The sequence below is a fragment of the Callorhinus ursinus genome, unplaced genomic scaffold (genome assembly GCF_003265705.2).
Source record: "Callorhinus ursinus isolate GAN/ISIS: 27379988/994484 unplaced genomic scaffold, GSC_fseal_2.0 scaffold18, whole genome shotgun sequence".
Classification (NCBI taxonomy): Eukaryota; Metazoa; Chordata; class Mammalia; order Carnivora; family Otariidae; genus Callorhinus; species Callorhinus ursinus.
Genome location: NW_027397080.1, coordinates 17879422 through 17893904, shown reverse-complemented (window position 1 = coordinate 17893904; position 14483 = coordinate 17879422). Strand labels below are relative to the sequence as shown.

The 14483-nt window shown below is 55.1% G+C and overlaps 1 protein-coding gene across 5 annotated transcripts in view; it reads left to right on the top strand.

Moving 5' to 3' along the window:
• Positions 1–14483, top strand: part of LOC112811541 (mannosyl-oligosaccharide 1,2-alpha-mannosidase IC) — a 170439-nt gene that overhangs the window by 120176 nt on the left and 35780 nt on the right. For all 5 annotated transcript variants that reach the window (XM_073903160.1, XM_073903159.1, XM_073903158.1 and 2 more), the window contains 4 exons: positions 355–481; positions 3386–3479; positions 8377–8492; positions 14169–14388. In XM_073903160.1, the coding sequence (XP_073759261.1) occupies positions 355–481; positions 3386–3479; positions 8377–8492; positions 14169–14388 (557 nt within the window). The remainder of the gene's footprint in view (positions 1–354; positions 482–3385; positions 3480–8376; positions 8493–14168; positions 14389–14483) is intronic.

Here is a 14483-nt window from a genome sequence, read left to right as displayed (position 1 = left end):
CAGCACTGTCCATATCACCCGTAAATTTAGCGTAACTTGGATGCCACCAAGGTCTTGGCCACCAAGGCAGCTCTGCTACCGTCCTTGAGCCCACACATCTCCCAGGGGCTGCTTGACGATAGAAACAAAGAGTAGTGCAGGTGACCTCTGTGTCCTCCTCAGCAATTGGGGCTGTTACTGGTACTGACTCCCAGGGAGGAGCAACGGAGACCAGGTGGCCTGAGTGCCCAGGACGGGACCTGGCAGGAGTGGGTGCTCCCCCACTGTGCAGTCTCCCCCCGCCAACCGGTTACTCTCAGCAGGGGAGCCAGCCCCACAGCAGCAGGGTGACGGGGTGCTTCCGTCTCTTTACAGCGGCTCCAACAGGAGCTGGGGCTGGGCCATGGCCGGGAGCAGCAGCATCCTGGCTGAGTTTGGATCCCTGCACCTGGAGTTCTTACACCTCACGGAGCTCTCTGGCAACCAGGTCTTCGCAGAAAAGGCAAGTGTTCTCCCTGCTCCCCCCACCCCCGAATGGCTCCTCCCTCTTCTCCGCACTCAGCAGGTCCCCCCCTCAGCGGGGGGGGGGGGGGGGAGTGGCCCCCGCTAATACAGCTGTAGGGGCCCTGAGCGTGCCTGAAGCCAGGTGGCAGGAGGGTGCGCACAGCCGGTAATCGGGGTTCTGCCGGGGCAAGGAGGAGAGGAGGCTGCCGGCGAGGTTTTCACCGGGGCAACCACGTGGTTGCTCGGTGGCAACCACGCATACGTGGAATCTGGAGAGAGCGAAGGCACTGAAATCCAGGCACCCGTGGGCGTTGGCAGGAATTGGCCACTGGGTGCAAAAGTCCCCTTTCCAGAGCCAGTTAACTTTTTCATGTGAGATCTGCTGCCTTTTCCTTCCAGATGCCCGCCTAGCTCATGTTGTCAGCAGGCTGGCAAAGCAATTTCACTCTATGACGGCAGAGGCACACGTCTCTTCATCCTCATTGTTACCGGGCTGGCTCAGGCCGCAAGGGGTGCTGAGAGCTAGCATCCAGGCTGTCGGCCAGCCTTACGGCTGCCCGTTCCTGCCCCTCTGTGGAGCCCTCCAGAAGAAACAGTTCCTTCACGTCGATAGCCCTCAGCAGTCCCACTGTCTGGAAGTGCCTCTGGGCGGGTCTAACCCTAAACGCAAGGAAGGCAAGGGTACACACACCACCCTCAGAGGGCACTCGGGCTGCATCAGCAATTGTCCCTTCCTGAGTCCTGCCTGGGGAGATGAAGTCCCGCCTCCAAGAGTATCCCTTTGGAGACGCCTCCACTCCCAAAACCTTCCCTTCTCTGAGGATTAGACTCTTGGGGTGCCAAGGGAGCTGGGAGATCATAGATTCACACCTCCACCCAGCCTCAAAGCATCACCCGGCGTGCCTGTAGGAAACACATCTCTGGGCATCACCCAGGTCCGGGAATCTGCATTTTTAATAAGCACCCAAGTGCTTTTCGATGCCAGATTTAAGAGCACTGCTTATTCAGTGTGGGAATCCCCCCCCCCGAGCATTCTTGGGAAGCTCAAGAAGAGCTTTTTAGCCCCTTGATCACTTCCTCTGGGTTGGGGCTCACTACCCCCCCTTAAATAGCCTGTCATATCAGACCTACCTTCAGAGCCTGTACTGGGAGGACTCTGCCACCCTGTGACACCCCACCTTGCAAGTGCATGAAAGAAATTCCATCCCACTTCCTGATGGGTCTTATTTACTGATCCGTTTTCCTACCTCCCAAGCCCTCCTTCCCCCAGCCTCCCTGTTTCCTTTGCTCTTGAGTCAAACTCCTCGGGGAAGGTTGTGACTGGCTCACACTGGAGTGGAACAGGGAGCTCACTCTAGTCCCTGGCTAGTCTGGACAAACTAGCTACCACTGCCCGAGCACCTACTATGTGTTGGGTACCTTATAGTGTCCCTAACCACCCCTCCAAACCCTGAGGTGGGTCTTACTGTTACCCGCATTTTACAGAGGAGGAAACTGAGACTCAGGGGTTCAGTCTCTTGTCCCGGGTCACTCAGCTGGTAAGTGACAAAGCTAGAATTCGAGCCCAGGACTTTCTGACTCCGAAGCCCACATTCTTTCAGGACCAGATTAGTATAGCAGACTTCAGGCTTTTCCTCTCGAGTCCATCTGCCTGTCTCTCTGTCTCCCTCTACATTTATATTCTCCGGCTATTTTCAGCCCCCAATCATGCCTCCCACAGAGGCGATTATTGGCAGTCAACAAATTGGCCCAAATTCTAGAAGCACCCGTACCCTCCAGGGGAGCTAATTTAGCCTGCTTCACTGCTCACCACCAGGGCAGTCGAGAATAACTCAGGTACAAGCACATTCCTGTCCCCTATAATGGACTCCGTTAACATAAACGGATATGAAATCTCATGTGGTAAAGCAAAGTGCCATCCCCTAGAAAGAAAGGTCTAACAGCGAAAAGGCTCCTCTCCCTGCTCCTTGCCTTGTAGATAAATCTACAAGCATGATATAGTACCGTCTCCGAGGGCCTTGCTGTTCTGGTGGATTCTGTGCTGGAAGCATTTCATGTACTGCCAGAGAGCAGACCCCAAGGGATAAAGCCTTCCTGCTTCTCAGCCTCTGTAGCCCCAAGGGTTGCAAATCTAGCCTCTTCTTGCTCCATGCGGGCAGCCTCTGTGACATGTGACTGCCCAGCCTGCCCTGACCCCTGTTGGACACAAGGGCTACTCCATGTGGCCAGCCGAGCCCTGCCTCATGTCCTGGCTCTGCCACCTATGAACTGAGTGGCCACGGGCACGCCACTGAAACTCTGGGGTTCGGGTTTGTCACCTGTTACACAGAGATAATACCAGATGGGTTGTTCTAAGGGTCCGAGGTGGTGTATGTAATGGGTCTGGCCCAGAAGGACTGAGAAATGTTAACAGCTGTTGTTGTTGGGGCAGGGGTGTTAGGATCCCAGGCCTTTCCTCTGGAATGGCTCCTATGGTGTCCGATACAATAACATGTTTCTAGGCTGAATGTTATGAAATTGCCAGTATTGACCATTTCTGACCTATTAAAGAGGCAGTGTTCCCTAGCACTTACAAATGAGCTACTATCGCTTATAGGAACCGCCCCTTCTCCTGAAAAGGCCCATGCCCCAAAGCAAGGCCCTGTGAGGAAGGGGTGAAGTGAGGGGAGCATGGGGACCTTGCAGGGCCCCAAGGCGGTGGCCAGGCTTCCCCGTGGCCATGTCCTGCAGTGCCCCACCCGTGGGCCCGGGCTAGGGCCTGCTGCTGTCAGCTCTCCCTCCTGCCTCGTCTGAGTGGTGTCCTCTTTGGATGGAAACAAGCTGCCTCCTTCGGCGGCGGCGGCTAAGAGCTGCTGGCTCCTTCCAGAAAGTGAAGGTGCGTCTGGTGTCCGTTTCTTGGCAGGTCAGGAACATCCGAAAAGTCCTCAGGAAGATCAACAAGCCCTTCGGCCTCTACCCCAACTTCCTCAGCCCAGTGAGCGGGAACTGGATGCAACGTGAGTACGGAGATGCTGCCGCCCTGCCGTCTACTGATTGCAGTCAGCATCCCATGCGAGGCGTGCGGGCCAAGTGAGGAGGGTCACATTTCTCAGAGCCACAGGCCAGTGAGGCCTTTGCTCTGTGCTCCCAGATGCCACCCGCCCTGCCAGGCGTCCTGGGGTCTTCACTGTCCTTGTGTTGGGTGGGCTGTTGTGACAGGTATGGTGGCTGCCCCCTCACGAGGCCTGCCCTCTGCATCCCCTGCACACTCCCTGTCTCCAGGCTTCCATCTCTTAAGGCACCACTGAAGCGTCTCTGGCCATCCTCCAGACTTGTGGGGGTGTTCCACATAGAACCGTCTGTCCACTCCAGAAATGGCCCCGGGAAAGACCACGCATCCTCTCCCAGGCCTTGGATCGGGTGCCCCATCTCCAACTTTAATCCCTTTTTTTTTTTTTTTTTTTAAGCAGAGCCTACCTATATAGCAATACAAAAATCATGAATTTACCGCTGTATCTTACACCTGCCAGAATGGGTCCTGGGCGTTCTGTCCTCTGTTCAGAGGCTTGTGCCTCAACCAGACGGGTGTGGGTCACTGGGGAGCCTCAGTTACAGTCCCCAGCTCCACCCACTGAAACAGAATGGGGTCTGGGGGACTTGCAGGCTGGAGGGTGTGGAGAAGTCTCCCAGGACCCTGGGATTGCACCCCTGTCGAGAGGCCCTGATCATGAGGTCACAGCGGGAATTGGTGGCCGCAGGTTCCTTGGGCCCTGCTTCCAGGGGCTCCCTCCCCCACCTCCACCACGTCTGCTGAAACAAGGAGTCCTCTCCCTTTCCTCTGCCTCCAGCCCTAGTTGTTACGACACCAGCACAGGGCTCAGAAGCAAAGTACTTGAGACTAATTATTGCCTGACTGCGGGAAATGTACTTTATCTCCTCAAGCCTTGGTTTTGTCTCCTGCAAATGGGAGAAGACCCTGAGATAGCTTTTTTGTGCACCACGGAGGGATGTGGGAGTAATGGTCAGAAGCTGCAGGAAACGGATTTCAGTTCATCTTCCAAAGATGACGTGTTGTGCCAAAAGGTAACGAGTGCCCATCAGTAAAAGTAGGCAAGCAGGGCCTGGGGGCAGGGCCGGCCTGCAGGGACACGGGGGAGAAGCTGCAGAAGCCTATTCTTGCCACCCTGGGCCTCTCTGACTGCAGATCCAGGAGGCCCAGAAAATGTGACCCAGGAATTTTCCCCAGTGATGACCTCATCCCCAAGTGGCCTCCTGCAGGAACCACTTACAGAAATACAAAGTATTTTTAACCAAAGCACACTGCCAAATCCAAAAGTGCAGGGAGAAAATGAAGGTTTGAATTACAGATTATGGCCACGGGAAGACAGTTCAATAACCGTTACTGCTTTTAATTGCAAGACCTGACTGGGTAAAGAGATAAACTACCCGGCTGCTGGCCTTAGCCGCTCCGCCCTTGGCGAATTCCAAGGAGCCGCCCCGCCCCCCACCCCCCTGAGAAGCAGAACTTTCTTTTCAGATTGCGCCGGGCGTCGCGGGCCTGGGTAAGGTCAGTCACGTAAGGAAAATTGTTTCATATTAATAAAATATGAATCTGAGGCCTGCTAAAGAACAGAGGGAAAGCTAGAAAGTCCTGCTCATCTGGGCACCTGCCTGCCTCCCCTCCCCAACCCCCCCCCGATCTGGCACCCCAGCCCATCTCAGGTTCTCTGTGGTTTCACTGGGATTTTTTGGTAATTGTGTGTTTTTCCAACAGACGATAACAGTCCCAACTTACATACGCTAAGTATGTTCACCTTCTTTCCTCCTTTTGAATCCTTGGTTAGCCCATTTGCAACCACAGAAACTGCAGCTTGGGGAGGGAGAGTTGGGCCTGTGTCCTGGTGTTAGGCCCCTGTTCCTGCTGCTCCCCACTCCTGCTGGAAGCTGAGCTGCTGGGTAACAGAGGAGGCCAAGACCCTCCTGCCACTAGGACTAACAGCCAGGACAGGTCCACCAGGTTTCTGCTGGTACCTAGCACAGACGAGACCCATCCTCATAGAGCCACTTAGAGCTCAGAGGGCGGCCTGCCCGTCAGCGTGACCCCGGAGTGGCTTGTCTGCCTGGTCTGCTGCCTGAATCCCACACTTTCCTCAGTGGGAGGGTGTGGCAAGTCCACCTTCTCCCCAGTGGGGACAGCAGTGTGAGCTGCCCTTCAGCCCCAGCCTGGCAGCCTCCCCCGGGTTCATGGTACTTTCCTACCGGCCACTTCCCCAGCCTCTACGGTGACCACCTCTTGCTGCCAAGTGTGATGACAGTATTGACATGGTCAGGAAGCAGCAGGGCCCATCTCTGCTCAGGCTCATGGACACCAATTCACGCTCCTCTTTTGCATTTTATTGACCAAAAGCTGGAGGCCCAGAGAGGAGAATGGCTTGCCCTGAGCTAATGGCAGATCTGTGTCTTCCAGTTCCCGCTCTGGGCTCTCTGTGTACCACACGCTGCAGGGGGTAGACACCGCAGACACACACTAGCCAGGAAGCAGTGGAACCTCCAAAGGAGAATCATTCACATAGCCCCAAGAGGGTGTCCTGTCGCAAACACCCATGGAGCTCCCGGGGGCCTGGCTCCCCTCTCCTGCACACCTGCCAGGCCGCACCCTCAACCACGTCATGCACACGCTGCGGTCACATGATGAAGTCCCAACTCTTTGGCTTGGCATTCGAGGCCCTTCCCAGCACAGCTCAAACCTCCCTTTCTTCCATTCAGGACTTACTGGGTGTCCACAGTGGGCATAAAATGTGAATCCTACACGGCCCCTCCCCATAGAGAGCCCACAGCCTGGTGGGGGGTGGGCCCATAAGCAGATACCGATACCACTGCTTTGGGAGCCGCCAAGGGCAAGGCTCAGAAGGATCTGCTGCCACGGAGATCTGCTGCCACGGAGCGCTTCCCACGTGAGGCGCCGTGGGGCCAGATTTATGTGCACCTTGTCTCACTCGCTCCTCACGTAAGGAAGGATGGCGAGCAGACTTGGGCGAACACTGAGAAAGGCCTTTCTGCGGAGGGGATGCCTGAGCTGGGGTGTAGCAGTGAGGAAGTGCTAGCCCTGCAAGGCGGGGGAAGGGGTGTTCCTGGCGGAGGGGTCACCACAGGTGAGAGATACATGGGAAGGCAGGGGGCTAGGAGTGTCTGGGGTGCCAGAGAAAACCGTGACAGGCGGCAGGCCCGGAAGAGTATGGAGATGGCAGGGCCCCTGACTGCATGCCTGCGTGCTGCTTCTGTGGGCTATGGGATGTCCCCTCAGCGGAGGCTGGCCTTGACTTGCAGCCTTCCCGAGCCCCTGCTCGGCATAGACCTCCTGCTGCAGCTTCAGACACGCCATCAGCACGCTGGGCCTGGCATGGCCCTGCGCCTCCCTTTGTGCTATGTCCTCCATGTAGCAATGGGGTGTCGGGGGGTATGCTGTGCTGGTGAGTGTCTCTTCACACAGCAGGGTCCAGCCGGCACAGACCGCCCTCCCACGCCTCTCCAAGGCTCAGGATTTCTCTGGTCTGTTCCAATTTTTGCAAGTCCTGAGCCCTTGCTGGGCCATGATTTATTTATGGGGCTGGAGGGAGCTGTAAGGGCTGGTTTACCCTGGGTATTCCTCTCAGCCCACGTTCCTGGTCCTCACCTGCCTTTACCCTCTGACTTCGGGTCCCGCTCTCTTCACACTTGGCCTTTCTATCTCTAGGCATAGAAGAAGGATGTTTTCATGCTCTGGTTGGCTGTAAAGTGGCAGAAAGCGAGGGCTCTGCCGCTTTGGTGGCCTTGGAGGAGCTATGTGGGCCCACCCACAGTTTTCCCATCAGGGAAAGGGATTGGCAGTGCCTACCTTGCAGGATTCTTGGGAGGTGGTTATAGATAGTACAGTAAAGCTCCTGGCCCAGAGTAGACCCTGGAGAAATGGTAGCTTTTGATGGATTCTCTGTTTCTTTCTCTTTTCCCCCCACCTACCTTCCCTCCCTTGTCTTCCCATCCCCACTTTCTCCAGAGGAGCTGGAAATACCCTCCGCACCGACCCTGCCCCGCCTTAACCTGCCCCCATTTTCCTTCCTCTCTGTCTCTCTGCTTAAGTGCATCTTAACAGGGAACTGAAGTTGCTCCTTGTCATATTTTTAAATGCCTTTGTGTTTCCCTGTTGCTAATTTGTACAGCATGTGAGTGAAGTGTTTTCCATGTCTTGCTTCTCTGGTTAAGTGATCCTGGTTGACCCGTCTTTCTCCAGGGATAGGGCTGGGTGGAGTCACTCGGTTCTGCTCCATGGGCGACTCTAGGCAGATGCCACCAGGGCAAAGACGGGCTCCTCAGACCCAATTCTTCCCAACCCCCTGCTCCTTGGAAACTCCATTTATCCTAGTCTGCTCAACAGAAGCTCAGTCTGTCCAAGTGGCTCTGTATTCCGACTAAATTAAACCTCCTGTTCCTCCTTTCCGTGGCCTTTTATGAACCTGCCCAGCATTAATTACCATGTTTGTCACCGGGTAATAAAAATCTCTGAACTCCCTGCCACCAGATTATCTTTTTAAAGAAATGCAACTCATTTACAGTTAATAACCAGAGGCCCTGCCATCCTCGGCCTGCTGAAGTGGCATGATTTATACACCCGGGTGAGTCGTGCACTCGTGCGCCAGATGATCATGCTCAGGATGGCCCCGGGTTCCCCGAGTCTCAGCCTGGGGCTTCCTTTCTGCCCCTGTTCCTGCAGGGCTCAGAGGCTGCTGGTTAAAGGCTTGCTCCCCACCCGCACGTGGCCCTGGGGGGGCCACTGAGGCCAGCAGAGGAGACTCGCTGCCCGGGTGCCTTCCCTCGGGGAGGCCTGCCCGGCAGCCTCAGCAATAGGAGATAATGCTTCTGCCCTCTCTCTCTTCACAGACCACGTCTCGGTTGGAGGCCTCGGGGACAGTTTTTATGAATATTTGATCAAATCCTGGTTGATGTCGGCCAAGACAGATGTGGAGGCTAAAGATATGTACTACGAAGCCTTGGAGGTAAGACAAGTGCCTACTTCTTCGTGGGCAGTTGGTCATTCACCACCAGCTCTGGCACTGACCCCTGAGTGCCAGGGTCTTCCTTGCCCACCCCTCCTCCATGGCGAGCTGGCTGGAAGAACAAGAAAGTCTCCCTCCCAGCCACGTGCTTTGCACACACAGCTTGTGACTGTACTCAAATGCCTTGAAATTAGGGCCATGTTAGCATCCTCGTTTTAGAGATGCAAAACCCATGCTCAGGGAGGTAAAGCCATTTGTCCGAGGTCTCACAGGAAGCGGCAGTCAGTCTGATTTGGAAACCATGGTGTCTGGGCCTCCGTGAATGTGTCAGAGCCCAGAACACAGCCAGACACTGGCCCGGGAGCCCCCAGATGAGGCTGCCAAAGCAAGACCCTCAGCCATCTCCCTGCAGAGCCAAGGGTGATGTAATTAGCATGTGCAGGCAGGGAGGGGCCTCCCTCAGTGGAGCATCCAGTTCTGCTCCTTCTCTTTATGTGGATGGAAACCAAGGCCCAGAGAGGGAGAGGCGCTTGCTCAAAGCCACACAGTACGGAGCTGGCGGAGCTGGAGCTAGAGCCAGATCTAAGTCCGTCCCAGTGTTTCCCCCACTGTCCCTCACCACTGCTGGTCTGTCTACAGGGTGTGAACTCTCAACAAGGGATGATAGGCTGAGATGAATCTCTCCAAAGAGAGGGAGACTTCAGGATGGAAGAGGAAGGTGGTTAGCTTGAGCTATTTGCAAGGGGTTTATGGAATCCCATCAGCCCATCACTAGATACTTCTGAGCCCAACTAAGGAAAAGGCACTGGGTAGGCTCCAGGCCTTAGTTTCCCTATAAAGTAAGTTACAGCTTGGATCTACTCTGCCACCACCTTGGTCTGAGGTCTTGTGTCCCCTAAAGTAGAATTCTTGCTCCTGTCCCCTTCGGAGTCGGTTCTCCCTCCACACAGCAGCCAGGAGCACTGGAAATTCATGTCCCTACCTCATTGGCTCCCCATTTGCACTTGGAAGAAGCTAGACTCCTCCCCTTTGCCCACCTGATCTAGACCTACCGATCCCCTTGAACTCCTACCCCTTTACTCCCAGCTCTGGTCTCCAGCCTTCCTCAGACACACCAGACTCATTCCCACCTCGGGGCTTTTGTACTTGCTGTCCTTCCCACCTGGAATAGCGTTCAAATGGCTGGGCCCCATTTATTGGTCAAGTCAAATGTCACTGGAAACTGGCCTTTCACAGCCTCTCTCTGTCATATACACCAGATTTATTCTCTTCTTCGCCTTCATCAGCATCAAAAATTACCCCATGCTTATGTTTGTTTACTTGTTCATTGTCTGTCTTCCCCAAGTAGAATGTGAGCTATCTGGGAGCAAGGATCTCGTCTAGTCATTCACCCTCTCTGCCTCATTCTAAAACAGTGCCCAATACATAGGAGGTGTACAATAGCTATTTTGTGAATGAATGAACACACAATTGCTGAAGGGATAGGTGGGTGGATGGATGGATGGATGGATGGATGGATGGATGCATAGATGGATGGATGAGTGGTTGGTAGATCAGTGGGTGGAAGGATTGATGGGTGGATGGATGGGTTGGTGGAAGGATGGATGGATGGATGGATAGATGGATGGGCAGATGGACGGATGGGTGGGTGGGTGGATGTGTGGGTGGAAGGACGGACTGGTAGGTAGGTAGAGGACAGATGGGTGGGTAGGTGGATAGGCGGGTGGAAAGATGGTTAGATGGGTAGATATGGTGGGTGGATGAGTATGAACCGTTGGATAGATGGATGAATGAGCTCTAACTACCCTCTGATTGCATGAATCTGGCCAGGAATGGTAGTGCTTAAAGGAAGCCTATTGAAACAGGTTTCCTCAGCCATGGACCTTTTAACCTGTGGGCTTGATGATGAGTTTTCCCTGCCCAGGTCCCCAGCACCAAGACCTTGGTCATGAAGCCGCTACTGGGACTCCAGTCCCATCTCTGTCTGCGTCTCAGCCCCAGCTTCAGCTTCGGCTGAGCTCAGACCACAGCCTGTGTCTGCTGTCAGGGGATCAGTGTTCAGCCTACACAGAGTGTGCTGCCTACAAAGGCCTTTCTGTACTTTCCTCCATTCCTTGCGGGGTAAACATGAAGTTAGCGAGCAGCCTGGTTCCCTGCCCTTAGGGCACACTGTGGTTGAGCCTTCAAGGGAAGAAACGGCCGTGAATTATTTAAGCAAACTGGGAGCTTTATGGAAAGCCCTTGATTGAACAGGAGAGAACTTGGCTTTGCTCCCCTCATTTGATATCCCCAGTGAATAGCCCGGAGTATCTCTGATCCTGGGTAAAGACTGGGCCTCTGGCAAGTTTGGGGCTTTGAAGAATATTCTGGTAATTCTCAACCTTGTCCACACATTAAAAATCACTGGGGGAGCTGTAAAATCCCATTGCTCAGGCTGCACCCTGACAAGGCTACATCAGAACCTCTGGGCCAGGGCCCAGGAAACAGTCTGGAAAGCTGCCCTGGGCGGGGGGGCGTGGTGAGACCACTGTCCAGCTGGGGTGAGTGGGGATGATTTAGACGGGCCCACGGGGCACACCCCTCAAGGTCATGGGGAGGGGCAAAAGCAGAACGGGGAGAGTATCTGTCACGGTGGCATCCTCCAGGCAGGTGCCCTGACTGCCTTGTCTTATTTAGCCCCATCTTACAGATGAGAAACTGAGGTCACATGGCAGCCAGTGTCAAAGTCAGGGTGCAAACACAGATCCGACTGATTTCAGATCCAGTGCTCCTGCCAACCACAAAGGAGCCTGGCTTGCCCGAGATGCCTCTGGGGAGTGGGGCAGGTGGGGTCCCCTCCAAGAGGCAAAGGAAGCCAGAGTCTTTGAATAACCTCATGGCCATCCCAGGAATTATTCCCATGTTACAGATGAGGAGAGGGAGTCTTCAGAAAAGGGAAATAATTTGCCCAGAATGGCCCAAGGCTCACATTGCAGAGCTGGGATCCAAGCCCTGGTCTCTGTATTCCCCCTCAGCTCCGCTCGTCTCCTGGATGATTTAAGCCTCACTGGTCAGTTCCCAGCCTGTGCTATCTTGTGTTTTGCCTAGAGTCTGAGAAAGCCTTGTTTTTAATCTTCACACCTATCTGCTTGTCTCAGCTGTGTCCTCACAGAGAGACTGGTCTGTCATTTCCTCTTTATCACGATTACTTAGCTTGGGGTTAACCCCAAATGGAAATAACCCATGGGAGCCAGTCTTGAAGGGGCAGTTTCTGGGCTATCATGCGAGGCTTCATGGGATCTCCCCAGGATGTCTGTGTTCTACCCCAAGTGTCCACGACGGGTGACTGAACTGGATTTCTGCACCCTGGACTAGCCTACCACCCCTCCTCCCCACCTGCGTGGACCCGGCTCTGCCCAGGAGCGGGGGCCCAACGCAGAGCAGACCCAGCCCAGGAGTGGGCGGCTCCCCAGGCCCCTCGGTGCTCCGCCCCCCATGGCACAGGTGCTCTGGCACGTCACGCCATCAGAGCCACCCCACCTGCTACTCAGTGAGGGTCCTGCAGCCAGCCCACCAGCCAGGACCTTGCAGGAGGGGGAAAAGGAACAAAGTGATCCAAGGGCGAATGTTGTTTGAGCACCTTCTGTGTGCCTGCCCCTGGCTGGAGAGTGGGGGTGGTGGCTTCTGCTGTCAGGCGGCACTCAGAGTCCTGGGAGAGAGACAGGGTTGCCACAGAACACACAGAGAAGGATGCACAAGGTGGGGACAGCACCATGTAGAAAGGCAACGGGGGACGAGTACCAGGGCAGCAGTGGCCTGGAAGGGGGCGCCGTCTCCAGCGCCACGCATGGTGGAGCATTGCGCAAAGGCAAGCTGGGGCGGCGCAGTCGAGGCGGAGCATGTTTCTTTCAAAATGCTGATCACAAATCATAATTCCCGCGTGTGTTTGATTTTGTTGGAAATCTCTATTTACAGGTGAGCTCCCTGAGGCAGGGTCCAGGCTGTGTGTCTTTGGGGGCTTCATCCCCTGCCCCGAGCCCCCGCTAATGGAAAACTCGAATACTTGTTGGAAGGAGAGGGGTGTGACTGGAAAGAGCCTGGGGCAGGGGACAGACTGGAGAGGAACTGTGGTGGCCAACGTGCACTGAGGATGCTGCGCCAGCAAGTATGCTGAGCTCTGCACACACAGCCCGTTGATCCTCACGACCCTGTGACGTGGTTTATGCTCGTATCCCCATTTCATGCATTTACTTGGCAATCAAGGCACAGAGAGCCCATAGGACCCGCCCAATGTCACACAGCTTGGAACTGACAGAGGTGGGATTTGAACCCGAGGAATCTGCTCCTGGGAGCCATGTCTCCGGCGTCACGTTAAACTGGTCTGTTATTTACAGAGAGCAGAGGTCCAGGACCAGCCCTGGAGAATAGATTGGAGGGACAAGAATGCAGGCCCCAGAGGCCCGGCCGTGGACCAGGAGCCACAGGCACTGCCATCACCTCTGTCTCCACGGCTCCTGGGGACTAACGGCAGGGAGTGGGCGGGGGCACCGTGGCCTGACACCTGTATCCCCCAACTTCCTTGGAGTCTTTACCAGCAGTATCATCTCCCATGGAAGCTGGGGACGGGGGGGCTCTCAAAGCCCCTTGCTACCAGCAGGAGCCGCCGTCAGGTAGTAGATGCCCAGTTTGGGCATGTGGGGGTCCCTGTCAAAATCCCAGCGTGGCTGGGTGACCTGGGATGAGCCACTCGGCCCTTTTGTCTGTAGAGGGCGTGGGCCTGGCTTGTCATGGGCATTAAATGAGAAGGTGTATGATAAGGGCTTGTAGAGAGCAGCTCTTAACTTTCTGTGGGTCCTTTTTGAGGACCAGATAAAATATATGGACCCTCTTCCCATGGAAATGCACATACAGGAGAGTGTCACATACAATTTGAGTGGGCTCTGGACCCCGTGGAGCCCGTCCACAGGCCAGCTGGGCTCCAGGTTAAGATTCCCTAACAGAGGACATCGTGGAGGATGGATAAGATTTAATAAAGATTTTTTAAAAATCTTTATACATAGGGCGCCTGGGTGGCTCAGTTGGTTAAGCGACTGCCTTCGGCTCAGGTCATGATCCTGGAGTCCCGGGATCGAGTCCCGCATCGGGCTCCCTGCTCGGCGGGGAGTCTGCTTCTCCCTCTGAACCTCTTCCCTCTCGTGCTCTCTCTCTCTCTCTCTATCTCATTTTCTCTCTCTCAAATAAATAAATAAAATCTTTAAAAAAAATCTTTATACATAAAAGACACAAAAGCTTAAATAAGAGGGGCGCCTGGCTGGCTCAGTTGGGAGAGAATGTATCTCTCGTTGATCTCAGGGTTGTGAGTTTGAGCCTCACACTGGGTGCAGAAATTACTTAAAAATAAAATATTTTTTTAAAAAGTCTAAATAAGAGACTCACTCCGGGGAGCTGCCTTGTGTCCAAGCCCCCAGCAGGCATCTGGCTTCAGCCAGGTGAGTGGCAGAACCTCCTAGCGGCCCCATCAGGGACCACCACCAGCCACCAGTGGAGGCCGAGGACCTCCTTTGCCTGGGATGGAGGGCTCAGCAGAGCTGTGTTCGCTGCTGTCTGCAAAATGTTCATTTTTCCATCCTCTCCCCCTCCCTTCTCTGTCCCCCTCCTACGCCCCTCCCCCCTGCCCAACTCCCACCTTGCTCCCAGGCAATAGAGACCTACTTGCTGAATGTCTCTCCTGGGGGGCTGACCTACATTGCCGAGTGGCGAGGGGGGATTCTGGACCACAAGATGGGGCACCTGGCCTGTTTCTCTGGGGGCATGATCGCCCTCGGCGCTGAGGATGCCAAGGAAGAAAAGAGGGCCCACTACCGAGAGCTCGCAGCCCAGATCACCAAGACGTGCCACGAATCATACGCCCGCTCAGGTAACCCTGCAAGGGGAAGGGGCAGCAGGAGAGACTGAGGCTAGACACCAGAAAGGACTAGAAAAACCAGCAGGGCGGCAGTGAGGGAAGGGAAC